This window comes from Balearica regulorum, chromosome 14 (genome assembly GCF_011004875.1).
Source record: "Balearica regulorum gibbericeps isolate bBalReg1 chromosome 14, bBalReg1.pri, whole genome shotgun sequence".
Taxonomy (NCBI): Eukaryota; Metazoa; Chordata; class Aves; order Gruiformes; family Gruidae; genus Balearica; species Balearica regulorum.
In genome coordinates, this window is record NC_046197.1 from 2,915,677 (window position 1) to 2,941,567 (window position 25,891).

Sequence of the window (25,891 nt, forward strand, 5' to 3'; positions counted from 1 at the left end):
CTCTTAAATAAGACTTTTGTCTTAGCGGTGATGAAGAATTTTGTATCTCTGAATACCAAAATGTTTTTTCTTTAAATATTTGCCTGGACCTTTAATAAGATCTTCTGTTTCTGTCAGAGGGTCAGAGTTTAGGGAGCTAGTGATGAGCCAAAGGCTACCATATTAGCATTTATATAATAATATAAGTATTTTTATAAGACATTTATCTTGTGTCCAAAGGACTTGATTTTTTTAATACAGTAAAATATATTTGATGTAACACAAAAATCTTGTAATTCAGTATTTTACCTGTGGAGCACAAAGATTAAACCAAATTCTGTTAGACCATTTCTAATGATAAGAGTTATTAATTTACGGCAGCTGGTACTAAATTGGGTTGTGGGTAGAGATAAGCTCAAAGAAGAATGTGCTCTCTCCTTTGAATTGACTGACAGAATTTGAAAAGTAATCCAAAACCTAATTGGAAGGAAAAATAAGGAATGATAAATAGCAAATTTGAATTCTTTCCCTTGGGCTCTATCTGCATTTTTGGGTCAAAAGTCCATGCAACCACAAAGCGGTGTTAGCTGCAAGGTAGTACAGGCAGTGATTTGGCAAAGTGAGGTTCCCTTGCCTCTCTGAAAATTTATTAGTGCCAATATCTGTTTATTTCATGCCAAACACATTTTAGGAACATAATGTCACTTCTGAAATCATTGGATTTGAAAATAAGAGGACATTTAGAGATCTGAAACCAAATTCTTGGAAAGAGGTAGTTACTCCCCACCTCCACCGTGAAGCCAAATATTTAATTAGGTTTCATTTCACAAGAGGTGGTCCAGTAATTTTAAATGTCTCCAAGTCAGACGTTGAATTGCCAAGCTTCTTTAGGAGCTTTTTTTAACGGGAAAACCTAATTTGAGGCTTATCCTAGAAGCCTGGTTTTGCAAAACCTTGTTTATGGAGATGGCCTGGTTGGTGCAGGGTGTCCCATGCCCAGGTGCAGTCCCAAAGCCTTGTGGTGAAGGTCAGCTGTTTTAATGGGATTGTGTTAATCGGCACCTGGCCAGGATGGGAAGTTTAATACTGCTGATTCCAGAACCCCAAGTCCCTGGATTTTTTCCATATTATTTGTGAAACTTGGCCAACTGTTCTGTTTTCCCCTCAGGGTTAGCACAAGTATCTATTTCTTGTGATGAGTCGAGAAGACTCATTTCATGAATGTTCCCCTTATCTTTAGGCACATGGCAAGTGCCCTCATCTTGTTTCCATGGAGTCTTAGGTCCACCTAATTAAGATGAGAATTAAAATGTGATTTTGCTGAAGACTTCAGGAAAATGTAGTGCCAGGCCATCAGATAAACACCATGTGTTCTGCTGAATTTTGAAAAAGTTCAGATTTTAGGGCTAGAACTGAAATTTTAAAGCCTTGGGAAAACTTGAAAAGGGGAAAAGTCAGCTCTCACCCTAAGCCACTGCCAGCATCGGGAGATCTTTGTTTATGAAAGTTGCAGTGTAGAATTTCTGAGGAAATGGGTTTGTTTAGTACTGTTCTAATTATGATGCTGGAGAAATTTTACGTGCATGTGTGGGGAGAATCTGGTTGGCGTTGTATTGCCTAAAAGTTTTTTTTCAGCCAGCATTTGAAATCTCTATAGGCACTTTCCAAAAGGCGTTTCTTAAAAATGAAAGTGGCCAAGGAAGGGAGAGGCTTTTGAGCGGCAGGGACAGCGTTCTTGTGGTGCTCGGCACAGATTGCAGCTCTCGTATCTGAGCAGGGCAGAAGACTCCTTTCCTAGCGCGGGACAGATCCCTGACTTGGCTTTTTTTTTGTTCACTTTGCCCACATCACGCCTGCTTTTTTCCCACAACAGGGCAAACTGAGACTGCCGTTTGTCTTCTGCAGATTTGAAAGAGGGATTTATTGTTCCTGTTTGAGTACTTCGAATGCCCCTATGCTCTGATAGGGGCTGATAACTACCTGTTCAAATAGAACTTTGTGGTTTTGTGGTGGTGTGCATAAATTTAGTTATTGTCTCCAATGGAACGTAAAAGGTGCAATAATTTTGTTTTTCAGCAGCATTGCTTGTTGTCAGGTGTTGTGTATGGCCCAGATGCATGTGTCATCGAGGTACCCCAGAGGACCCCTCTCTGTTTTCATTGCTGTTGGCTTGTATTTTTAAGATTTCCCCTCCAGATCTGGAAGGTACAGCACTACTTCTCCTCTGTCGCTTTGGTGTAAGCAGGAATCCAGTTAAAGTTAGTGTATTTTGACATTGCATCTGTAACCTGAAAGCTTGAAATGATACTGTTAAGTGTGTTAGACCTAGTTGATGGAAGTTGGGGGAAATGGGGATCCTTTAAGAGAAAACCAGCGAGACCCATCAGTGTTACTGTGATCTTTGCAGCTGCAAAGATGAAAAAGGTTTTCTTTATCAGATGCTACTCTTGATTCTCCTTTTGGATCTCGTGCTTTGTGGCTGCGTTTGCAGAGGTGCTTGATAGAGAAGACAGACCTTTTGGGGAAGAGAACTGCTTTGTTCATCTGCATCCCCCTGTTGCAGGTTCTCCTGAGTAGGAGCTGAGAGGATTCTTTACTCCCTTCCCTGGGGAAACCGATCAGCTGTTGCGGTCGGATCAGAGAGTGGCTAGCACAGCATCCTCTCTGCCGACAGCATCCAGTAACAGATGGATGGGGCAGAGCTCGGGGACATGATGCGGCTACACTTCATCCACGTGGGAGCAATCAAAGTCTCCAGTGTCCTGCCTCTGCGGTGGGTTCTGTCTCCCGCAACAAGCCAGGCATTGCCGCCATTCTGGGCGGTAGGGTAGTCCTAATGCCGAATTACTGTTCTTTAGGTCTGAAACTTCTGTTTAGATTGCCTTTTTTATCTGATTTGCCTAAGCTGTCTCTGACACTTGGAGAACATGCTGTCTCTTCTCCATGCTTGATGACACGGTCAGTATTACCGCTACCAGCTTTCTCCCAAAGTGATTTCCTATATTCCTTGTGTGTCAGTGGCCTGTAATGCAGTTTCTGCAAGTCTTCTCTTCCTCTGTAAGACATTAGCATGTTCCACGCTCCAGATTCATCTGGTTCAGCATCATAAGGTCAATCTGTTCTTTTTAAATGGGGCTTTTAAAAGGGTTCAGCAAAGTTGCAGCAAGACTTGGGAGTAGTTTTACTTGGTGGACCTTTGAGCAGCTTCATACATCTTGGATCATTCGCATGCAGAAAGACACAACACTTCATCAATTTATATTGTCCACATTTGGATCTTACCTAAGAAGCTGTAAACATTAGGAACTTAATTTTTAGTCTCGAATTCTGCCAAGAAATCGTGTATTAATTGTAACACTTGCTAGGAAAAGCTTCCCATTCCTTTTTCTCTAGAGTTGTTTAGATTTTTGGACTTCACTGTTTACAATTTTTCTTCTGGTCTTGGAGTTCATACTGAAAGTGATATTTTTCCCCAAACTGATCTGAAAGCCCATGTAGTGTTCAGACATGGAGTGACTCTTAGTAGTACACTCCTAGCTTTTTGGCCTCGCTTTAATTTCAGACTGGTCTTCAAAACATAGTCTGAGTAACCTGTGATTTTTATAAATCAAGCCAGAAGCCCACTTTCCAGTTACTGGAAGTTTTTTCCTTTTTTTTTTTTTTTTTTTTTTTTTTTTTTTTTTTTTTTGGGGAGGGGGAAAGTGGACCTTTCTGCTTGCATTAAACAAATACATGCTGAACTTTAAATATATACGAGATATACAAATATCCCTATTTCTCTATTTGTTAGACTTGCTTCAGTTATTCTTTATGTAGGTGGTTTTTATTCTTACTTGACTCCTCTGCTTGCATGAAATGAGGTAAATAACAAAATGTTGATAACTGTTTTGAGTTAATCTTTGCTTAGCTTTACTTCCTTGCATTTGTTTACTGTGTTAGGGTTTACTACCTCTTCCCATGTTACATGGCAACAATTTCTTCCATGTAACTTTTTGCTTTCTTCTGGACTTTCACTTAGCTTTAATTGGGAATAATCTAAAATGTGAAAAATTCTTGGTAGTGGAAAGAGCACATTTTTTTGATGAGCAGTAGTGTCTGCATTTCCAGATCAGTAGCGTATAAATTTTAACTTAGACGCTAAGCGGTTCTCATATGAGGGACACGGTGTCATGCAGCTCCCAGTTGTATAGCTGCTTCCTTCTACGTTTCAAAGCATTTGGAGAGTAAACTCCAAATCTAGTCACTCTTCTGAGTCCTGTAGTGTAGCATGAATCATGTTGGTTCAGCTTTTTCATGGAATAGGGTGAGAGAATTAGTCAGGAAAAGCAATATGCTTAATGGTAAAAGCAGGATAGTAAACAGCAAGACGCGGTGGTGGATGGTGTGCAGCACTTGGTGTTCCCTCTTCTAATAGCAGCGCCAATTTACGTTCAAGGTGTTGGCATGGATGTCTGTATCCCTGCTGCTCGCTTCCAAAGACGTGTTTACTGGCTCAGGTGACAATAGGCTCAAGTCTTAGTGAATGTGTAATTAGGTATACTGTGCCTGCAGCCACAACTCTTCAGCTACTCCGTTGAGATGTCAGCTCTGTCGAGCTTCCTGACCACATAATTTTCTTGTTCATCACTTTCATTACGCAGCTGGTCTGAGGAGGAGGTGTTTTATGAAGGGGATGTTGGAGCCAATGCAAGTACTTTCTGCTGTGCTGCTTTGGCGCAGGGATTTTATTGCTGTCCATGTACGAGACCCTCCCCAGTGCTGATCCAGTTCCTGTGGTCTGTGAGGTTTTAGTTGTCTTTGCTGCTACATGCCTACTACTGGCACTTAGCTCCTTAACAGTGGTTTATAGAAGTGATGACACTCACAAGAAAAAGACGATGATGCTCTTTACTTGCAGAGTTTTTATCCCTCTGCGGGCTGCTTTGGAAGGAGGCTTTGCTGCTGGCCCGTTTTTGACATCTTTGCTGTGAGGCAGTCATCCCTGTGTGGTCAGAAATCTTGTGGTTCGTGCTGTTGTGGTAATGATGGGACAGCTAGCTCTCTGCAGATTCCTCTTGAGGACCATTCAAGCCTTCTAGGTAATAACCATCATGTAGCCTTTCTTCTTCAGGCTGATACAGAGACTGCAAAAGCTCTTTGGCCCTCACTGCCTAACAGCAGCTTGGAGAGCCAACAGTGAGTTCCAGACTCAAGCCAGGATGTAGGGAATCCTTCTTCAAGAGCTCGATGCTGGTTTTCCCCCCTAATCGTTGTAGCATCTTCAGAGAGTCTGAGAGAGGAAAGACAGACCTCAAAGATGCAGGGAGCCTGGTGCCGTGGCCAAGCTGTCGTTTTGTCTTTGCTTCTTCAGGAGAAATCCCTACGTATGTGACGAACGCGCGTGTTCCTTCTTCTTTTCTCTGTCCCAATTTGTGTATTCAGAGCGAACAGAAACTCCTTGGTTTATGGGATTAAGGTAAACCCACTTACTCTGCAATAACATTCACGTGGATAAAAATGCAGTTTTTACCAGGAGCTGAACACAGTGTACATTATCAAATGGGGAAAAACCCTGTTCCTAGTAGATTATCCTTAACACTTCCAATCTATAGTTAATGTTCCAACTGTTAATCCAGATGAATTGCTTCTTTTTTTACTGTGCATCTTTGTATCAGTGAACATATTCTGGCATGGTCAAGGCTTGGCTATACCTCTACATCTCGGGCTATTTTCTATCCGTACTTTCCTCTCTAAATGCCTTTTTTTATCCATTTATGCATTTCTTCAGCTGCCAAATGGCTCTCCTGCTGTGGCAGATGCTTTGATTTCGTGCTTGGTCTTTATCCCTTGCATGTCCAGATTTTGTTGGTTATACAGCATTTGTCAGCTACTTGCTGCTGTTGGTCTAGTGAGCTTTTAGAAAAATGTGAGAAACTTCTTTTTCTGTGTGTGAACTGAGCACATAGCGTTCTGCAACATCTTGCTTTTAATTGTGCAACCCAACTTTAGAGGCAGTTATCTTGGAGGCTTTGAGGGAATCTGTAGAAAATGCAGTAGTGGGTCTTGCATATATTGATGTACGGTTTGGTACCATAAATATGCAAATAAACCGTGGGTCTCGTCATCATTGACTCCCTGATGCTTGTAACAGTCCATAAAACACAGCAATTTCTTCCTCTCCCCTTGTACATGCATGCCTACCTACTCGGCATATACACAGTTTATTAAGATATCTCCTGGAAGGAGGTTGCAGATGAAGACTTTTACTAACTGCGCTATTCAGTAACAACCAGAAATTTCCTACAGCAAGAAGCTTTAATGTGGTTGCCAGTATTGTATTAAACATGTTCCTTTTCAGAGGGTCCTCCAGGTTGCCCACCCACTCAGCCGTATTCAGTCATCTAAAATAATGTTATTTCTCTATACGTACACATCTGTTTTCACTCTATTGCCAATTGAAATGCTGCTGTAGATTCTCTGTGTATTGTGGCTACTTTCCCAGCATATTGAAAATTTACGCAGTGTAAGGGGATTTTACAAGTTCTCGAAAAACATGAAGTATTTTCCCACAGTAGCCGCACCGTATAATGTCTAAATGAAATGACATCTATTCACAGAATTAAAATGTGCACCTGCATATGACTTACTGCTTTATCGTGCCTTCACATAGATATAAATAATACTTTAGTTTCTTTTATTTGAAGCCAACATTTTCTTATGGGGAGCTTATTAAGTAGCTTCCTATAGTGAACTTCGCAGAATTAAGCCAGCTAGCGTCCCGAATGTCTGGTGAGCGTACTTTTGCTGACTGCTGTTTTGTTTAGGAAACTGTTAGAAGAAAAATTTCTGATTTGTGGTGTTCTTAAGGTATTCTGTAGCTATCGGTAATCGCACGACTGAAGTGTGGAAGTGCTCGAACGGTGTTTGAGCACTCGGCAGGTCGAGTAATCCGGCGCGTGTTATGTGCAGCTGCTTATTTCAGCCCCTTCCAAGAGCATTGCTTTAGGGAAACTCTCCCTTAGGCGTCTCAGAGCTGAATGTCTGAGCGTACATGGTTTCTAAGACTGTTTAAACTGTGTAACTCTAATCTGTCATGCTTTATCTCCCATGTCTTCAGTGTTAGTATTGCATTTTTAAATATCTTGCCTTCGGATCTGTAATTATATTGGTTCATGCTATTAATGTCTAAAAGCCTCTCCTGTTTCTGAGGATCATCTCTAGCAGCAAAGGAGTTAATGAGCTGCAGTTCTGCCCTCCTAGCACAGATGATAAATCTTAAGATAAAGCTTGAGAATTGCCTGTCCTTCCTCCTCAAAACCTCCATCCCTTGCGGAGCAAGTGGCAGTCTGCTACCCTCAAGGCAGGAGTCCAAGGCTGAACCAGCACAGTGTCAGATTTGAATGTTTTAAGCCCAGTTCCCAGTCTAACAATTAGCAGTGCACTAGCTGGCCAGAAAAGCTGATCCCAAACTGACAGATGACTTGCTATCTTAATTTCATTAGCTTCCCCACCAAATGAGAAGAGAATGAGAGAGGATGAATAACTTGTCAGCATGCTCATCTAGAAGCATCTCTCCGTACTTATGATTTAGACAAATTCCCGTGGCACATCAGGTTTTTATTATGACTATGTATAATTCTCTCCAAATTGCATAACAGGAGACAATTGAAGGAGCAAATGCATGGAAAACAAAGTGGTGGGTTAGTTTTTCCCTTGGAGCAGACGCGTTTTCCTAGAATTGGGACGTCATAGTTGCACTGCACTTTTGTCTTTAATAAGCGTTTCAGTTGTTTTCCAGCCTTGGAGGAGCTGCAGAGGTGCCTGCTATTGCTTTGAAAGTTAGGATTTGGTTCTAAATGTGCTTTTCCAAACAAACTGGCAGTCGATCAGCTTCTCCCCAATTTTCCATGCAGTATTTGGGGGGGATCCCAGGGAAATGGCTAAATAAATGGCCTGTTGTGGTGCCTGTACTGGAAGACAGAAAGCATCCCAGCCTGTCTCGGTACTGCAGGCGTTGGCCTGGAGTTCTGTGCACAGATTCTCTTATGATTGTTGTTACGAACTTCCTGTCCAAAATCCCACTTTTTTTTTTTTTTTTTTGAATCCAACATTTGTTGTCTTAAAAGTAATAAAACTGATTAAAACATGGAAATATCCTGGTTCTGCTATGGAGTAGTTTGCGGCTTTTTAAGGTGTGTCAGGTCTCTTTCCTTAAAAATATCTCTCAGAATGAAAATGTTGATAATTACACTTCCACAGATTTTAAGGGGAGGAGAAAAGTAAGTTTGGATTATTTGAAATCTTATAGTCCCCATTCAGTTTTATTTTTATCAGGCTTTAAGGTGCTTAGAGGAGGCTTTCGTATCTCAAAATCCCTTTCTAAGATGTGTAACAACAGTTGATAGGTGAAAAGACTGGGTAGGGGAAGGAAAGGTCCAAGAAGTCCCATAACCTCGCTGTTGGACTCAGCAGTTCCGTACTGTTGGTTACTCAGGTGAGGCCGAACATGGCAACGCATGAGCTCCTGGTTTACTCTTTGCTGCTTATGTCAGATGGTCTTGTAAATGTAGGGGGAAAACTGAATTGTTATGAAATGTATCTCTCTAATGGCTCCTTTGGAAATTCTTGTTAAGGTTAGTTGACCATAATTTTCACCACTAAACACAGCTTTTGTCGTGACAAATTATAAAAGTCCTAATTCTAATTTATTGTGAATTTATTGTGTTATGTGTATTTGTATTGGGGGGGGGAGAGAAAAGATACATTTAGGTTTTATATACTTTACATTTAAGGATGGCGTATGTAAAGGTGGAAAGATTGCTGTGGATGTGTTAGAGTAGTTGTGCTCAAGCACGCAGCCTCGTGCCTAACTCCTGATTGTTTCCCCTCTTCTTAGACTATAGAATCTAACTGGCGGTGCGGGCGACATAATTTGCAAAGGATTCAGTGCCGCTCTGAAAACAGCAAAGGTGTCTACTGTTTACAGTATGATGATGAAAAGATTATCAGTGGCCTACGAGATAACTCCATTAAGGTAAACGCTTTTTTCAGTCTTTTCCCTAGAGATAAGTGGGTAATTCTGCCTCGGAAAGCTAGCTGCTTGTGTTTCCTTCATTTCTTTTGCCTCTTCATGGGACAGTATTTATCTGTGCAGGGTTTATGAGGATGGGATGTCTTCTGTAGCCTGGCAAAGGTCTCACCTGCGCTTTGCTCTGGAAACTTTGGGGGCTGCCAGCCAGATAGCGATACTATTGACCACAAAGAAATGTTGTGAAATCAGAGTTCACATAACATGAACGAAGCCTGTGTGCGCCACTCTCTTTAGCTGTGTCATTGCTAGTAGTTTGCTTTCATGCTAGTAGGTTGCTTTCATGTTAATTGTCTGTGACATTTCCTTTTATCATTTCATGATCATTGGTTATTTCACTGTTCGGTCAAAAACTTGCATCAAGACTTCCTTAAGCTAAAAGGGAGAACAGGCTCGCTGTCCGTGGGTTCTTCCTACTGTCTCTAGTTTTCCTTCCTTCCTTTGCAGTTGTTCCAAGTCTTGGATCCCTGTTCTTGGTCTTGATAAGCCATTTACGTGTCTTGTTTTTAACAGATTTGGGACAAAACAAGCTTGGAATGTTTGAAAGTATTAACAGGACATACCGGTTCGGTTCTTTGTCTGCAGTATGACGAAAGAGTCATTGTAACTGGATCTTCAGATTCTACAGTGAGGTGAGAAGTTTTTGCACAAAAATCATTTGAGTTTCAGGGCTGGGAATGTTTACAATAATCTCTAAATATCAGAAAACATCCCTAGTATGAATGTGATACTATTATTCCAAAACTAATGTAATCATACTTGGCAAAGCATCACATTCAATATTTTTTTTTTTTTTTCCAAATCTGTCTCATTTTCTTTTAGTGTTAAGAATTTTGAAGGACCTGAGTGATTCAAGGCATCTCCCAAAGTTGTAGAATGGCTGTTGGCCGACTATACAATAATTTCTTCATTTAGGGTTTCTTGTTCTGCCTTCTGACATCTCTTAATTATGACTACTAATGAAAGGGTGTTTGGTATATATGGAGCACTTGTCTGAGTGCAATTTTGATGATACTGTGTTTAAATTCTTGTATGAATTCAATGGTCAGTAGATGTCCAATGTAAAGACACTCAGGTGCGGTTCAGTGGCAGGGCCTTGTCTCCTCCTGGTGTCTTGCACTGGTATACCACTGGTGATCTCTAGAAAACTTTCCAAAATTTAAGAGCTGATCTTAACACCCTTCAGGTACTATAAATTCAGTAGTGATTTTTCACTTCTGTACGCTAGTAGGTAGCCCTGGAGGGTGCTACGTCCCAGTTGCTACTGGTGTGTGCGAAATCTGAATCAATGGTGTAAAACTGAAAAAACCCTGTATTTGACAGTATTTGTTTTGGTCTGTTCCATCAATTTATACATCGTACAGGTTTTAGTCTTCCTGGAAGAGCTGTAGAATTGTTAAGCAGCTCTTTCTCTTAGCAGCTTAGGCATTTCCTGGCATAATTGTGTGCTGCTCTAAATCGTAGCTTGTGAGTCTGAGACGTGAACTGGGATACTCACAGCACCCATCTTCTTGCCTTCCACAAGCCCTAAGAGATGCTGAGCAACCAGAGAGCTCTCATTAGAGACAGTAGCAGACTTGTGCATGTTTACGCTTTATACTGCGCATAGCCATCGTCCTTCATTTGGAATAAAACTCTTTTGCAGAGTCTGGGATGTAAACACAGGTGAAGTTCTGAACACGTTGATTCATCACAACGAGGCAGTGCTTCATTTGAGGTTCAGTAACGGCTTAATGGTGACATGCTCAAAGGACAGATCAATTGCTGTTTGGGATATGGCATCGCCTACTGACATCACCCTGCGCCGTGTCTTAGTCGGCCATCGTGCTGCTGTTAACGTGGTAGACTTCGATGACAAATATATTGTGTCAGCGTCAGGTGACAGGACCATTAAAGTAAGTTGGCAGGGCTCTCTCGTCTAGCTCTGCGTGCCTACCAAGCCAGAAAAGCTTCTGAGCGTTACTTGACTGTGAATAGCCAAGGTGTTCCCAAGCAGTTCTGTGCCTTTGCCTTTATGGTTCAGCTAGCTGCTTCCTCTTGCTAGCTGTTAATGTCTTTATGCGCATAACTAGGCTCGTAACATTTTTGTGGCTTCTGTCGTACAATTGCAAAAAAGCAAAGCCCATTCGCTGTTTGAACTCTAGTCTCAAGATCGGTTTGTTTGTTAAATGTGGCACATTTTGTGCCTTTTTCCAAGCGGTATTTTTTATTTCAATTGGCAATCCTCTTCCAGACGTGAAATTTATCAGCAGTGGCCTTTCCTCACCACACCTTCCCAGCAGCTCAACCAGACTTTGCCATGTTTGAAGAATTAAGAGGCTGTATTTGAAGACTATTACATACCAGAAGATTTGAGTTACCCAGAGCGTATTAATATAACAAAGGCGTTCCCACCCTTCCCTCTCTAGAACCAGAGCTACCTTAGACTGTGCCAAAAAGCTCTCGGCAGTTTAATGTCCCAGTGTTTGCCAGAGATCCTGCTGCACTCTGTGTTGGAAAATGAGCCACTGGATACTCTGCATTACAACTTCAATTACAGTTCATTAAAAATGGGCAAAGTTGATTAAATCATTTAATTTTAAGAAAGAAGCAGCCCCCAAACTCTTATAGGCCATGGTTTTAGCCTTCTCTTACTAGTAGATTGCTAGTGATTTCTTTGGTAAAAAACATGGGGGTTTGTGTACGTGATAACTTCGACTTTTAAAAACGATTACTAACTTCCCAAGATTCAAACATAATCAAGTTTTTGAAATCATTTGGGGCAGTCTCTACCCCCTGAAAGTATTTTATATACACCCCTCCCCAACTTTTCTCCTTGCCTCGATGTGCAATAGCAGTGCCTGTGGCTCTTGTCACCGCTAGGTCCCCGTAGCGCCCGCCTTCCGTTAATGCCACGTACCTGCTCTTTGCCCATAAAAATACGACATAGTTTTCATTCCACCGCCCAGCAAAGGTCAGCCTCAGACCTCTTCTGTTTATGAATTCATCACGGCTTCTATTGACATGCAAAAACCTTGTTTGGGCCTAATTCTTACAGGAGCGTTTATCTTGTGTTTCACAGGTCTGGAGTACAAGTACGTGCGAGTTTGTTCGTACTCTGAATGGGCACAAGCGTGGCATTGCATGCCTCCAGTACAGGGATCGACTAGTTGTCAGTGGATCTTCAGACAATACCATTAGGTGGGTGCCCACAGCCTGCTGTCGGTATGTAACAGCGTACTTTTAAACGTGTGAAAATAGGATTTCGCCTGACCTTTGATGCTGTCCTGCTCTGCTGCATGTGCAAAACGTCCTCGGTATGCCTTGCTGCTGGAGCAGATGATGTATGACTGAAACTTAATTCAGTGTGAGAGTAAACACCTCCTATCCCTGTGAAAAAGGGGGATGCTGAGGTTTATCTCAAAGGTAAACAAAACTTCTTATCTATTGCTGTAGTTTATCACCTCGTCTTCTGCTTGGAGACATGAGGAAAGACGGTCACTGATTTTCCTAATTACTTTCCGAACCTCTAATCATCGGTTTATGCAGAATAGAAAAAAGTTTATTAAAGTTTCCCAAGATGACTTAACACATATACAACCTTTACTTGTATGTAAACTTTGAGTGACTAAATTAATTCTGATATACTGCAACTGCAACACAAACTTATCTCTGAATTGCATGCAAGGAACATCTCGTGGTTCTCATGCATTTTTAAGTAAATTATGGGATATCTGCCACAAAAAGCCATTCAGCAGCATGCTTAAATCACTGCATGTGAGGGTAAGGGACGGTGCTGAACCTGAAGTACTCAAAGACTTTCTCTTCTGTTCTCTTAAGGCTATGGGATATTGAATGCGGTGCCTGTCTAAGAGTATTAGAAGGCCATGAAGAACTGGTTCGATGCATCAGGTTCGACAATAAACGGATTGTTAGTGGAGCCTATGATGGGTACGTTTCTGAAAGTAATTTCAAAGAATTTTGCCTTTCTTAGCAAAGCATCTTCTGAAAGCCATTGAGCCACGTGTAAGAGTTCTTTTCCAGTTTGACTAATGGATCAATATTTAACTGAGTGGCTTCTGCTCGAGCATTTCAACACAACAGGCTGCAGTTTTAAGTAGTCAAGAAACTGCTTTTCTGGTGCTCTTCAGCACGCTCCTAAATTGCGTTACCACTCAAGTTTGACTTTCCGTAGAAAGTGAATTTTGTGTGGCTGAAGTGACATTCCTTTGTTTCTTCCTTCAGGAATTGCTCCTTGCCAGGTCGTGAGTGCTTACAGTAGTTTAGGCTTTCTATTTTTATAAGACAGCAGCACTGAAAATGTTTATTGCAAGTGTAAATATATCTTGTAGGGCTCTTGGAATTCTTCAGTGACCATCTGTGGTAGGTTGAAGGCAGGAGCCCTGCAGTTAGTACTTCTGACTTGCTCAGTATTTTCAGTGTGCATTGGATTCAGGACAGCTTACATCCATGTCCAAATTCTCCATTTCTTTCTCTGCCTGATTGATATGTCAAGTGAACAGTAGAGTTATTGAAAACAATTCTTGAGCTGTGTTTGTCTCTTCCTTTTATTTGGGTTTCGTGTCTCGCTGAGGTGGCAGTCCCAGCTTAATTCCCACCGGAACTTTGCACCTCATCAGTAGCGCTGTGAGCTTTCAAGACATGCTGCAGTTCCAAAATGGCTTGTCCAAAAAATAATTAATTTGTCTTTCATATGACCAACCCACTTGGGTTGCACAAAGCCAGTGCTGCAGTTGCCGCTAAAAAGAAATAGAAAACTATCTGTGTTGTACAAGATTTAGCGTTAGTATTTTATTGAAGACACATTCTAATGTTCTGCTTGATTCTGGTAAACCAGCTGTAGGGAAAATCAGGCGTACTTCCCATTGCTTTGGATGTTTCTACTTGAACCAATGCTTTCATAATGACCTTCTTGTTTTACTTTATAGCAAAATTAAAGTTTGGGACTTGCAAGCTGCTCTTGACCCTCGTGCCCCAGCAAGTACATTATGCTTGCGTACGTTAGTGGTATGTAAAATTAATTCATTTGGGGTTATTTGAAATCTTTTATTTGTAAGTAAGAGGCATTTTATTACATCTTCGGGGGACAGGTGGAAAAACTCAGGATGTTTTATAAATCCTAGACTGCTGCTTATTCTAAGAATAAAGAAAAATTTATGTATTGTTATATCCTGAATGATTTGGAACTTAAAAGAAAGTTTAAGTTTTTCTAGTTTGAGATTCTCAGATACTCTTAAAAAAAAAAATCAACATGACACTGCATCAAATAATTCTAGTTACTGGTGTGTTTCCCTAATACCATTGTAGGGCTGGCTTTAAATTTCCTGTTATTAAACAGGAGAGGGGGAATCTCGCGAGCTTTTCCCAAACCTTTCTCCTAATCCTTCAGTTTGAAAGGAAGAGATGCGAAGAGGGAAGGGAGGTTGAGTTGGACGGGTTACCACAGGAGCTCCAATCACTTCAGAGGACTATCAGATTTAAGGCTGTCGCTTAAGTTATATTTTTCCTTGTAATGAGTGTTTTGGTTCATGACAGTGGACTTAATTAAAAATCCATTAGGGAAACAAGTTTGTTGTTCTTGTCACTGAAATGTGCATGGAATTTTACTTCAGGAGTCAGTTTGACAAGCTAGTAGCGACCCAAGGTGGTTGTCTGTACATGATGGTAACCGGCTTATTCAGCATGTGCTTGGCCCTTCCAACACCTAAAGAAGTGCTTACATGGCACTCATTTATACTTCTCATTTTCTTTCCTTTCCAGTAGTCTTTGTGTAGAGATGGGATTTAACTATTCTTTTATTCCATATGAGCGCGGTGTAATTAATTTTACTGAAAAAGTTGATTCTTTCCCTTCTGTGGGTATACTGTAGCTCAGGTTATAGTTTGGTGATCAGTCTGACAGCATCGGTTCTCTAATAAAAGTAGCATGCCCCTTTTAAATTGATTAAAAATGGAGAAGCAGGGTGAGAGAACAAATTTCCTGGGCCTCCTAGTGCCACTTTGAGATTTCTTGAAAGCTGACAGAGTGTGCGCTCCTCCACCTCCCTTTCTTACGGCAGCGTTTGAACACAGTCTGCTCCCACTAGTAAGTGAGCCGTAACGATCCTTTCAGCAGCATGTCCTCGCTGAAGCTGCGATGTGGTGTATCAGGGCCATACAAAAACGGAGTTAGCATGGTGTTGGACGCAAACATTTTGGAAGAGAAGGAGCCCTGGCAGATAGTCAGTGCCAGGCAATCTTCTAAATTGCCACTGCTTGATTGATAGGCTGCTTTTGTCTTTAATAACCTCAGTCTCTAGGGCTGGCCCTTCTGGGGGAGGCTCAGGCTTTACAAGCACTGGATTTGGAAGCCATGTGTTTTGGTGAAAAAAATACGTACAAAATCGGCTTTTCTTAAACTTGACTGTAATTACAACTAACGGTTTCTTAACTAGCACACTAGAGCTTGAATACACCGTTCTGTGTCCAGATACGCGTCTGAGCACAAATGTAGTGAAACGTTATCCTCTTCTTGCCTCGCTAAGCTGATTTCTTCTTGCTCGCAGGAACATTCAGGACGTGTCTTTAGACTCCAGTTTGATGAATTTCAGATCATTAGTAGTTCCCATGACGATACAATTCTGATTTGGGATTTCTTAAATGTGCCACCCAGTGCCCAGAACGAGACCCGCTCTCCATCTAGAACATACACTTACATCTCCAGATAACAGTCTGCACTTTACTACCCTCAGAAGGTAAGTCTCCCTCTTTTTATTGGATGTATTATAAATATGTGAAAGTCTCACTCTGCAGGTTGGCTTAGTCAAAACTCATCATGTTATTTTACCCCCTTCTATGATCCCTCCTGTTTATAATTGGGTACTTTGGGTATTTTATGGAAAGTTATTACGTATTCACAACATTCTTGGACATTGGGGAGACTTGGTGTATTGCACAGGTATTCCAGATATCCTGTGAAATCAGAGTTCTTGATGCATCTGCTCACTGCATGAAGCTTTGTGATGAGCGTGGTAACGCATCTCTGGTAAACTGAATATGTGTCTGGTCTTCGGACAAATGCTCACCAGAAATGAGCAGTTCTGAGATAACCACAAATAGTAGGGAAAACTTTCAGAACTAAAAATGACATCATGTCAGGCAACATCACAACTCCGAGCTGTCAGTACACGTGAACTTTGCCTGTTTTGTTTCCATTTTTCTGCAAGTCAGCCTCATTTAGTTCTCAAAGCACGGTGGGCAAAAGCTCCGCTGCAGATCTGTCTGTTAGAACAGTGGATTCTTTTCCTTGTGTCATCTGTGTTGCTGCCGACAATTGCACTTCAAACTATAAATAGCTGTTGAAGGCTGGGGCTCGGAAACACAGAAATTGCCGTACCAAAGCAGAGCAGTCACCCCTTTCTCCAGAGCCCCGTCTCTGCCAGTGCTGAGGCTGGATGCTTCCAAGAAAGTGGAGACACCGCGGCCAGAGGAGCTAGGAGTAACGTTGCTCCAACAGGAAGGATTTATTTTATTTGAAGCAGCTAATTCGTAGCTTGCTTAAACATTGTGGGAAAAGCTTTCCCCATCTTTGTGTAAGCGTGGATTTTCATTATCTATCTGTACGTATTTCTCCTCGCTGTGGCAATGAGTTCCTCAGGTTTTTCCACTCCTTCTGTAGGATTTCCGCTTCTGGCTAGGAAATACCTTCCCTTGGGAAGACACGCTTCGTTTCTTTGAGATGCTGGTTCTTAAAAATTAGTTGTCACTTGGAAGCCTTCCTCAGGAAAGCATTGGCTGCCTTTCCTACTAACTGAGCTCCTACTCAGTTTAAAAAAAGCTGAGATAACGTCCTCTCTGGATGTGACACTTGGGTCTGTTGGCTCGTTACGTTTCACAGAAGGTCAAAGCAAAAAGCTGGCCATGGCTAAACTGAGTTGCCTGTCTTTCTGAGCCTGTAATTACTTAATGTAATTACGCCCATGATTAAGGAAGAGGTTTAATGCTGTGATGATGAGCTAGCGTGCAGAATCAGCAGTTAATGGAACTTGCCCTTAAAGCCACACTTAAGAACACTGCTGCAAGGGTAGTTCAGTAAAACTCCGGGGCTTCCTTATCCTGCCTGCAGGAGGACCACAGAAAGGTGAAAAGGCCAAACTGCTGAACTTCATGTTTGCGCAGGGTGGGGAGGTGGCTAAAACCACAACGTTCTGGGAGATAAATCCTGAAACTGCCCAAAGACCCAGGTCCTCCAGCACAGCTTCCCTGTGACTTCAGCTTCAAAATGATTTTGTTTGATCTGGGATGACCTACTCTGTCCTTGTTGTGGAAAGCTTGGTGTTGTCACTGACGGTAACGTCCTTAGGGGCTGCATCCTGCTCCTTTTCAGACGGAGACGCTGCCGTTGGCTTCTGTGCCACCTGGGCCCGTACCTAGGTGAACTTCTGCTCTGGAAACTCCAAAGCTTGTTGAACTTGAATGGTTTTCCCTCTCTATGGAAAACTTTTTTTCTCCTTTCTGAATAATTCTTTTTTTTTTTTTCTTTCCCCGTGCTTTTTCAGGCATATGGAAAAGGCTGCATAAGATGACAAGAATAGTTTTAGGAGCAATCTCGATCTTCCAGTTCCTACACCAATACTGTCTTCTGTTAACTTATGAGATAATTCGAGATTGACAGATTTTTTTGTTGTTTTGGTTTTAAGAAAAATTACAGAAGTATATTTGGCAAGTTTCTTTTATTAATTTTGATTCATGGAAAAGCTACATATAGCGTGTCTTAGACACAAAAGGAATTAGGAGCTGGAATAAAATTTATACCAATTTGCTTGACCAGCAATACGCTGGTGTCTGTCTTTCCTCTCTTGCCACATGTGGCCCGCAAGACCCACTGTCGTTGAGATTTGCCAGTGAAATATGAAATGCCTTTGGCAGGGTGTTCTTCCATTCCAATTCTGCACGCTTGACAATTTTGCGCAGCTTATGTCTGACTTGTCCTGTGACGCACAACTGAAACCACGCAGACCTCCGTATCCTGGGAGTTGTTGGTGTTGGTAATGACAGTCCCTTAATCATTATTTCCTGTACAGGAGAGATGCTGTGATGTCACTTTTTGACAGGTTTGTCTGAATTCAAAATCCAAAACCCATAAATCTACATAAAATTATGGTCAAGCAGCTAATATTTCATTATGACATTTAATGAAACAGTTTTATATGCTTTCAAACATTATAGTTTTCTGAATTTTGAAGCAGCCCCGTCCACTTTTTTTACAAGGCTTGCAATGTTATGTCTCTTCAAAGCGAATCATTTTTGACAGTCCTGGCAGTTGGCTGTGAGAGTTTTATTGCTTTCTATTGAATTCCTGTTGTTTATTGTAACATGATAAAAATTGTTACCATATGATAGTCTAATATTCTTATATTAAGCACTAGGCCTTGGGCTGGGGGAAGGGAAGTCAAGGGAAAGTGCCTGAAGATCGTTTTAACCTTTCATGGGAACTTCATATCAGAAGAGGGTAGTTCTCCATAGTCCATAAAACTGATTTTGGGAAGTGGCAGGTAAAATCAAAGTTCAGATTTAATTACGCGAAGAACTTGCACTGTCTCCAAGCTAATAGTGGGGTCACATGGGAAAGGTAACCGAAATAGAAAACTTCTTGAGTTTTTTTGTCTGTTATTAGAATACCCGTGTATTATAGCAACTGAACTTTGCATCCTGTGCAAAGCTTGCTCCTCTGCGGTGTGGAGAAGAAAGGAAAGTTTTCTCGCAGTTGTCTGTAGGTCGCTGTTTCAGTAAGTAGCGTTCAGCAGTTCGCCAGACTAGCCGGGGGTTCACCTGTTCGTCCCCAAGAGGGTTTTTGATTCTCACGACCCGTAAGAAAACCGCCAGTTGGTAGGTGACCCCCCGGCACGGGTGCCATTGAGAATCTTGCTCTTCACCTGAATTCGGAGCGTGTTCTACAACGCAGGCAGTGTCCTGCGGAGCTGCATCTCGCCTCGAAGGAAGGACTTCTAGCGCAGAGGGAATTATTTAAGGACGAGCATCCCCTTAGTGTGTCGCCTAAGCGTTGTGCTCCTCGCGGGTGTTTTGTCCTTTTAGTTTCAGCCCGGAGTGCAAAAGATGGCGTGGGCCTGACCTCCTCCAGATGTTGCTCTTTGATTTGTGTCTCCTGTCAGTTCAGCTTGTCTTTTGTCTTTTGCAGGGTTTCACAGTCTTGAACTACTGGATTTTTGGCTACTACATGCCTGAAGATGTTGATTGACAGCTAAAGTCAGAATTGGTTCTAGATGCTGTGTAGATGCAAAGCAGCACAATTCTATATCTAAATTTCTTAATCTTTCCTGCTCTCGGTGGTCGTCTTTGAATTTACTACAAATTCACTGACTTCGAGTAGATGAATTTCAGAAGCCTATCCTTCCCTGCAATGAGAAATCCAAAGCTTCACATGTAAATTGTCCGTAGAAACTGAACTCTGATGGCTTGTTTTTCAGAAATAAATCAGAAGTCAAGAAAGGACTTGGCCTAATTTATATTGCTTTGCACTTTTGTCTGACTTTAAAGAAAACAAAAACATTCTCCAATGAAATTTGGGTGCCAAACACATACCCAGAATGTACAGAGCTTTGCTTTCAAAGTCACCATTGTCCTTTAGACTTTACTCTCCTGACAGATTCAGAGCCTGTTTTGTTTGGTAGGAGTGTACGTTGGACTCTTAGAAATATTTCTGAATTGCTCAGTAATATTTTTGGATTACAGTTTACTTGTTTCCGCACCAATATTTTCTTTTAAATTAAAGATTACCTGTAATTCAGGCTAGGTTATCTAAACTAGTTGTATAGCACTGTCTTTTCCTTTTAACTGTGCTCTGTACTACAGCCGTCCTACGCTTCCTAATGTTTGGTATAGTAAAACCTTTCCATGTGTGCTTGCCTCATTTCAAATACTGTATAAGCATGTAGATATAATGTACATAACAGCGTAACCTCCGGGTGCTAGGAGTCAGGATTTCCTGACACTACACACTAATATAAAACGTGGTAGCACTTGGCAGCAGGATGTTCTAACGACTGGCACTGTAGGGGTTAATCTGCGTTACCTAGACGTTTTCTCTGCAAAAGGAGGTTTTCAGTATTCATTAGGATTTTTTTTTTTTTTAATGGGAACTACATATTTTAAAATGTAATTTCTGAACTTTTTAAAGATTAAAAAAAATGTTTAATTTATGTTCTGTATCTTATATTTTTGTGCCGCAGTATTTACAGATGTCTTTCTTTTAACACCGGGAGGTTCTCACAAACGCCTACTGGTGTCCTTCCTTAGCATTAGTTTGGCTGCTCGATGGAGAAGACGCCATGGGCCAAAGTTAAATTTATTTATGTTTGATTTGTAACACTTCCTTACGGTGGAGTGGAGGTCCCTTCAAGTCAACGCTCTGGTTACCATGCTGATTACCATGCTAATTACCCTGCTAGTTTTCTTTTCTGTAGCTGTCGGCTGTGACCGCGTCACCCGCGTCCTGGTCGTGGCTCCTCTTCGTTAGCATGCTTTTCTGAGGAAGTCCCAGCAGTTTCTTCTTACGTTGTCAGTGTCTGTCCTCTAATTTATGTGGTCATGTAAACGCTACTGCATTTGTCTTATGTCAGAATAAGACACGGATAAATGCAAACGTGAATGTTTTATCTGCGCTGGCCGTGTGCGACTACGCCTGGCGGTGGCTTTTCTTTCATGCTTCAGTCGAGCTCAGCGTGCAATCCGCCTGTTTTCCTGGGGAAGATGTGTGTTGGCACAGAAATGTATTGTCATTCCTTCCAGCCTCTGTATGTCGTGGTTGTTTTGGTTTGGGGTTTTTTTTTTGTCCTCTGGCAGCACTTTCTTGGGTTTGCGGTTTTTTTTTTTTCCCTTTTACAATCAGAGAGGTTAGGGGATGTCTGATTGCCGAGGGATCGCCGCCGCGTTGCCGGCAGGACGGCCGTGGTTAGACGCATCGTTTCTGTGTCAAGTGAATTCAGAGCAGGCGTACGTCGAGGCAATACCGAACCGTTACAGAAGTGCGACTTTAAGGTTTTCTCCTCTCCACATTGAGAGAGGTGTTGGGATCAGTGTTTCAATTAAACTCCCATTTACGTGTTACGACAGCAATATTTATTTCATTGAGATGACCGAATGTGATGAAGTACAGAAGATGAAAAACACGCTCCTAAGCGTCCATACGATCACTTTTTGGTAAGCTTGACAGTAGTTTGTGAAAGTGTCTTACTTTACCCTTCTCATCTAATAGCTTTAATATTAAACTGTTCAAAAAGAAAAATCTCTCACAGCCCTGAAGAAAAAGGTATTTGTTTCCGAAGAACGGAGTCCTTTTTTTTAAAATGCATGTGTAAGATTTAAATTCATGTTTTTCCTTGGGAGATAATGGTATTTGAACATGCAGTCTAAACTTCTTTGTGCTTTGTGTAACATAGCAGTGGACTTTTGTGATTGGCACCCAAGGAACTTGACTCCTGGGATTAATGGTAGTGATCCTGGCTGCACTCTGGACTTTGTTTTGCTAACCATAATTGAGCAACTGTACAGTACTGCTATATTAATGTTTCAAAGCACTGGGATAGTCTAATTCTAACTTGTAATTATGTTTGCCAATTATCTGTTTGGAAAGTTGGTGTATGAACAGCTTCTTGAAACTGTTAAATTGTACAGATATCGTTCATGATCTAAAGCTTTGTACTGTGGAATGTGCTTAATAAAAAAAAAGTTTGAACTTAATTTGTCAAATAACTGGTTAAGTGATGTCACCTAACCCAACGTCGGTGTTAGTATGCGTTCGTTAACGCAAGTTCAGTGCACGGTTACGCTGGCTGGGAGCTCATGTTGGTAAGTGTTCCCCTTCGGGCCGTGCGGGGTGCGTGTCACGTGTCTGCAGAAACAGCACGAGAGGGTTTTTTTTTTTCTTACTTTATCAAGAATGCAGAGAGAATTTTTAAAATATTGCCATTTCTTTGGCTGCTAAAGCACTCTGTGTTCATGCCCTGAGCCCTGTGCAGATACAGGGTCTTCCAGTGCTAGCTCTGTCTCAAAAAAACCTTTTTTTGGGGGGTTTCTGTAGCTAATGTGCAGCGACTAGTGAGAATAAGCGAGTCGAAGTTCTCGTCTTTGCCCTTTACCCCCTGGTTTTCTCTGTGTAGTTTGATTTGTGAGTTAAGTTCCCTTTAAAATGATTTGAAAAGCTGCTGCGTGGTCAGTGAGTTGCTCCAGTCCATTAGACCAGAAGCGATGGGTCACCCAGATCCTCCGCCGCTGCTTCGTGCCATCAGCGCAGGGGGACGGGACAGGATCTCGCTGCCTTGCCAAGGTCCAGGTACGAGGGCAGCGTCAGCGTGAAAATGTCTCCTTAAATCATCGTGCTTCAGCCTCTGCAGTGCACTGCACGCCGACCCTGGGGCTCACCAGCAGCCTTCTCTCAAAAGTGTTATTTTTTGTAGGGTGTATGGTGGAAGCACCAACCTGAAATGTTTTTAAAGGTGCTATAAACGCTGTGCTGAGAATATCAACAAAGTTCTGACTAAGTATTGGCAAGTTCAGTCTTCAAAATGTCTCTCTAACGTAGATTTTTATTCTTTTTGGCCCCCTCGGCCGCTGGATAATAATTTTCAAAGCAGTGTTGCTGCTGCTGAGATTGTAGCTGCACTTCAGCGAGAGGTGAAGCAAAATCTCATGTATTTTCTCCTAGGCGTGCACTGTAAAAAGCGAAGCCTGGCTGAACTATTTAAAGGGGTTGTGAATGTCCTGCTGAATATCATTATCCAAATAAGCCATAAAAGCTCTGTGATATATCTCCTAAAATCTGGAGTATAAACTTTGAGGTCAAACTTTAACATTCCACCTTACCTGGGTGGCCTTTGGTTGGTTTGTTGGGTTTTTTCCCCGGGCAGTTGTAGGCTGTTTAACAGTCGCCCGTTAATTCCCACCAGAGAACCTCGCGGTGACATTGCGGGGTGCTCCCCCCCCCATCCTGGCGTGGGCTGGGGACCGCCTGGCCCTGCTGTGGGAGAGGCCACGGGCCGTTCCTGTGCTGCGAGGTCCCTGGTAGCCCTGGCCATCAACCGCACGGCGGGTCGGGGTTGTACCCTTGTACCCCGCTTGTTGCCGTACGGCAGCGCGTGGGTTTCCTGTGCGGCGTTACCCGACGCTCTCAGGGGCTGCGGGACCCCGGGCGGCTGTCGGTGCCCCCTGCTCATCGCTGTGGGCAACCAGGAAAGGGTTTGGGCTTGGAAATGGGGTGATGGGGGTGTGCGAGGTCCCTCAGTGCCCCGAGTTGGGGGGAGCAATGTTTTACCAGGAGCTGCGTCGCTGTCCCGATCTGCACCGTGGGTTAGTTTCTCTTCCGGGCAGCAGTGGGTTTGCTTGCTCTGGCACAGCTGTGGGCACTTTGTCATGAGGACTGGAGGGCACAAGTGCTCAGGAGAACCACAAATTATTTTTTATGAGATTCTTTTAAAGGTAGGCTGCAGCGGGCTGGGCCGTTGTACTGGAGGGCAGTTGTACTGGAGCTGTGACTCTGGCCAGAAGGTTTGGTGTTGGTGGCTCCTCTGGCTCCGGTTGTCCCACCCGAGTGGCGTTCTCTGGCCTCAGCTGTCATCGAAAGGCTCCTCTTAACTCGGATTCAGCTCAGCTGGCTGTCAGGGTGGGGGCTGTGGTGATGAGCCTCATTGGGTACAAATGCACATTAGTCAAATTAATCAACGGTGAGTGTGACTGAAGGAGGCGGTGGGAGGGAGAGCTGCAGGATGGGTGTTGGTGGGCTGGGCAGGAGATGTTTGGGCCTGATCTGTCCACCCGGAGCCTCCTCCTCGGCAGGGCAGAGCTGTGAGGGCTCCAGGGCTGAGCTTCTCCTCTGCTGCAGCGTGACTTTTCTTCCCAGCTGCCTGCTCTTCGTTCACCTCTGCTTCTCACCATTTCCAGAAGCTTTTTTTTTTTTTTTTTTTTTCTCTGAGCAGCTGTGAGACGAAGAACACCTGAGTGGGGAGTGAGAGCAGGACTGCCGGGGCTGTGGGAAGGCGGGTGGGGGGCCCTGTGGGAAACCTTGCGGAGCCCGGATAGCTGGCAGGGCCTGGCCTGCACGGGGAGCACTCGGGTGTGGAGGAACGCTGTGCCTTCCTGGCCGGTGGGGCTCCGGTTGTGTTTCTGCGGCGGCTGGTTGTGCCAGGTCTCCTGCCGTGGGGCAGCACCAGCAGGGAGGGCGGCCCTTGCCGGTGGAGGGAAGGTGCAGGGGTTTGCTCTTGCCCGGCTCAGCGGCGCAGGCTGCCCAGCACCATCCTGCAGCTCACCCTGTGCAGACACCAGACCTCTTCGCTCAGCTGGAACTGGGAGCTTTTCATCTGGTGTGAAGGTCACAGGCCTGTTCGACGCCTTTCCAGTTCCTCGTGTAGGCTGGAGGGTAAATAACGTCTGTCTGGAACGGGTCTTTCTGGCTACGTACGGACCAGCTCCTCAAGCTGCCTGCTTACAATGGGTAAGATACGACATATAACCATGTCCTGAATAGTGTGGGACTGTCACAAGTTGTAACACAGTTTTGCTAACTAAATACATTCTTAAAAATACAGTTCATGATTTGCTGCACGGTCGTTTGCCAAGCTCAGCACCCCCAGCCCCGTTTACTGCCGGGAGCTCCGGTGCCGGCTCGGCCAGGCCGAGGCTCGGCTGCGGCCAGGGCTCAAGATGTTTTGCTCCACGTTGAGATCTCCCCCCCTTGAGATGTTTTGCTCCACATTGCCTCCGTGCTTTACGCTACAGCAGGGCAGCACGCACCACACTGAGCCATAGCTGTGCAAACGTCGCTTCTACCAGAGCAGGAATTGATGGTTGGCCACGAGGTGACTCTGGAAGCACTTGTCCTGCAGTGAACAACCATTTTGAAGGGTCTGTCATCTTGTGGGCTGAACTAAGGAAGCGCCTGGAATGGCGTGTCAGCCTTTCTTCCCTAAGCTTTACAGCGAAGCGTGCAGGGAGCGTGACAAAACCTTCCTGTGCCAAAAGCATCAGCAGATCTTCTCCCTCTGCCCTTCGGGGGAGCAGGGACAGATCCTGCTTGCTCCGGGGCAGGAAGCGCCCTGGTGAGAGCAAAATGACCTGGGTGAGCGTGGAGCAAACCTCCTGTTGTGCGCAGAGGGGAAGGTCCCTTGGAGCCCTCCCGTGTGCGGGTGCGACGTGCCGTCAGCGTGTCCGTAACAGCAGACTCCCAGGCAGAGCTCTGGTGGCTCATTTCTTTACTTGGTCCTAGTTTTTGAGCTCATGCATTCATGGTTTTGCTGGTTTAAGTCCACTCGCCGGGTTGAGGGGCTGTGACTTTCAGAGCTGAGGGGGGGGCGTGGGACAAGGCAGCCACTCGGGAGGGGTTGCGGGATGCAGATGGTCCCCCCGACTGTCCCCGCCTTCCCCGGCAGGGCAGGAGCTGAGCCTGGGGGCGACGAGTTTGGGGCCGATCTGAGGGATTTTTCAGGTTTCGCAGTGCCGTTTGTGGCAATGGAAGCACGATGCTGTGAGCCGGCTGCACGCTGTGGCCAGGGCTTGGTTTCGTGGTGTGGCCCAGCATCTGCCCCGAGGCGCTGAGCGCCAGTGCCCCGCGCCCGCTCTGTGCCTCCCTCCGAGCGGCTGGGGGCTGCAGGGAGGAGGGGCGGGCCGTGGGGCGCCGGGTAGGGTTGCTCTTGCTCTGCTGTGGCTCTGCACCTCCAAACCCACCCCGGCCACGCATCGCAGAGGCCGTGTGCCGCTGGATGCTCTGGGGATGAGGTGGACACTGTCACAGAGGTGCTCAGGGCCAGCAGCTGGTGAAGGGGATGGAGGGGGCTGCACGTGTCCCCTCCTGCCTGGG

General features: G+C 43.9%; 1 protein-coding gene across 3 annotated transcripts in view; it reads left to right on the plus strand.

The window, feature by feature from the left end:
* FBXW11 (F-box and WD repeat domain containing 11) overlaps positions 1–21,783 on the plus strand; it is a 77,105-nt gene extending 55,322 nt beyond the window's left edge. For all 3 annotated transcript variants that reach the window (XM_075766911.1, XM_075766910.1, XM_075766909.1), the window contains 8 exons: positions 8,855–8,992; positions 9,560–9,678; positions 10,692–10,941; positions 12,108–12,226; positions 12,866–12,976; positions 13,975–14,053; positions 15,591–15,779; positions 19,223–21,783. In XM_075766911.1, coding sequence (XP_075623026.1) covers positions 8,855–8,992; positions 9,560–9,678; positions 10,692–10,941; positions 12,108–12,226; positions 12,866–12,976; positions 13,975–14,053; positions 15,591–15,752 — 978 coding nt within the window. In that variant the 3' untranslated portion in view covers positions 15,753–15,779; positions 19,223–21,783. The remainder of the gene's footprint in view (positions 1–8,854; positions 8,993–9,559; positions 9,679–10,691; positions 10,942–12,107; positions 12,227–12,865; positions 12,977–13,974; positions 14,054–15,590; positions 15,780–19,222) is intronic.
* The last annotated feature ends 4,108 nt before the right edge of the window (positions 21,784–25,891 follow it).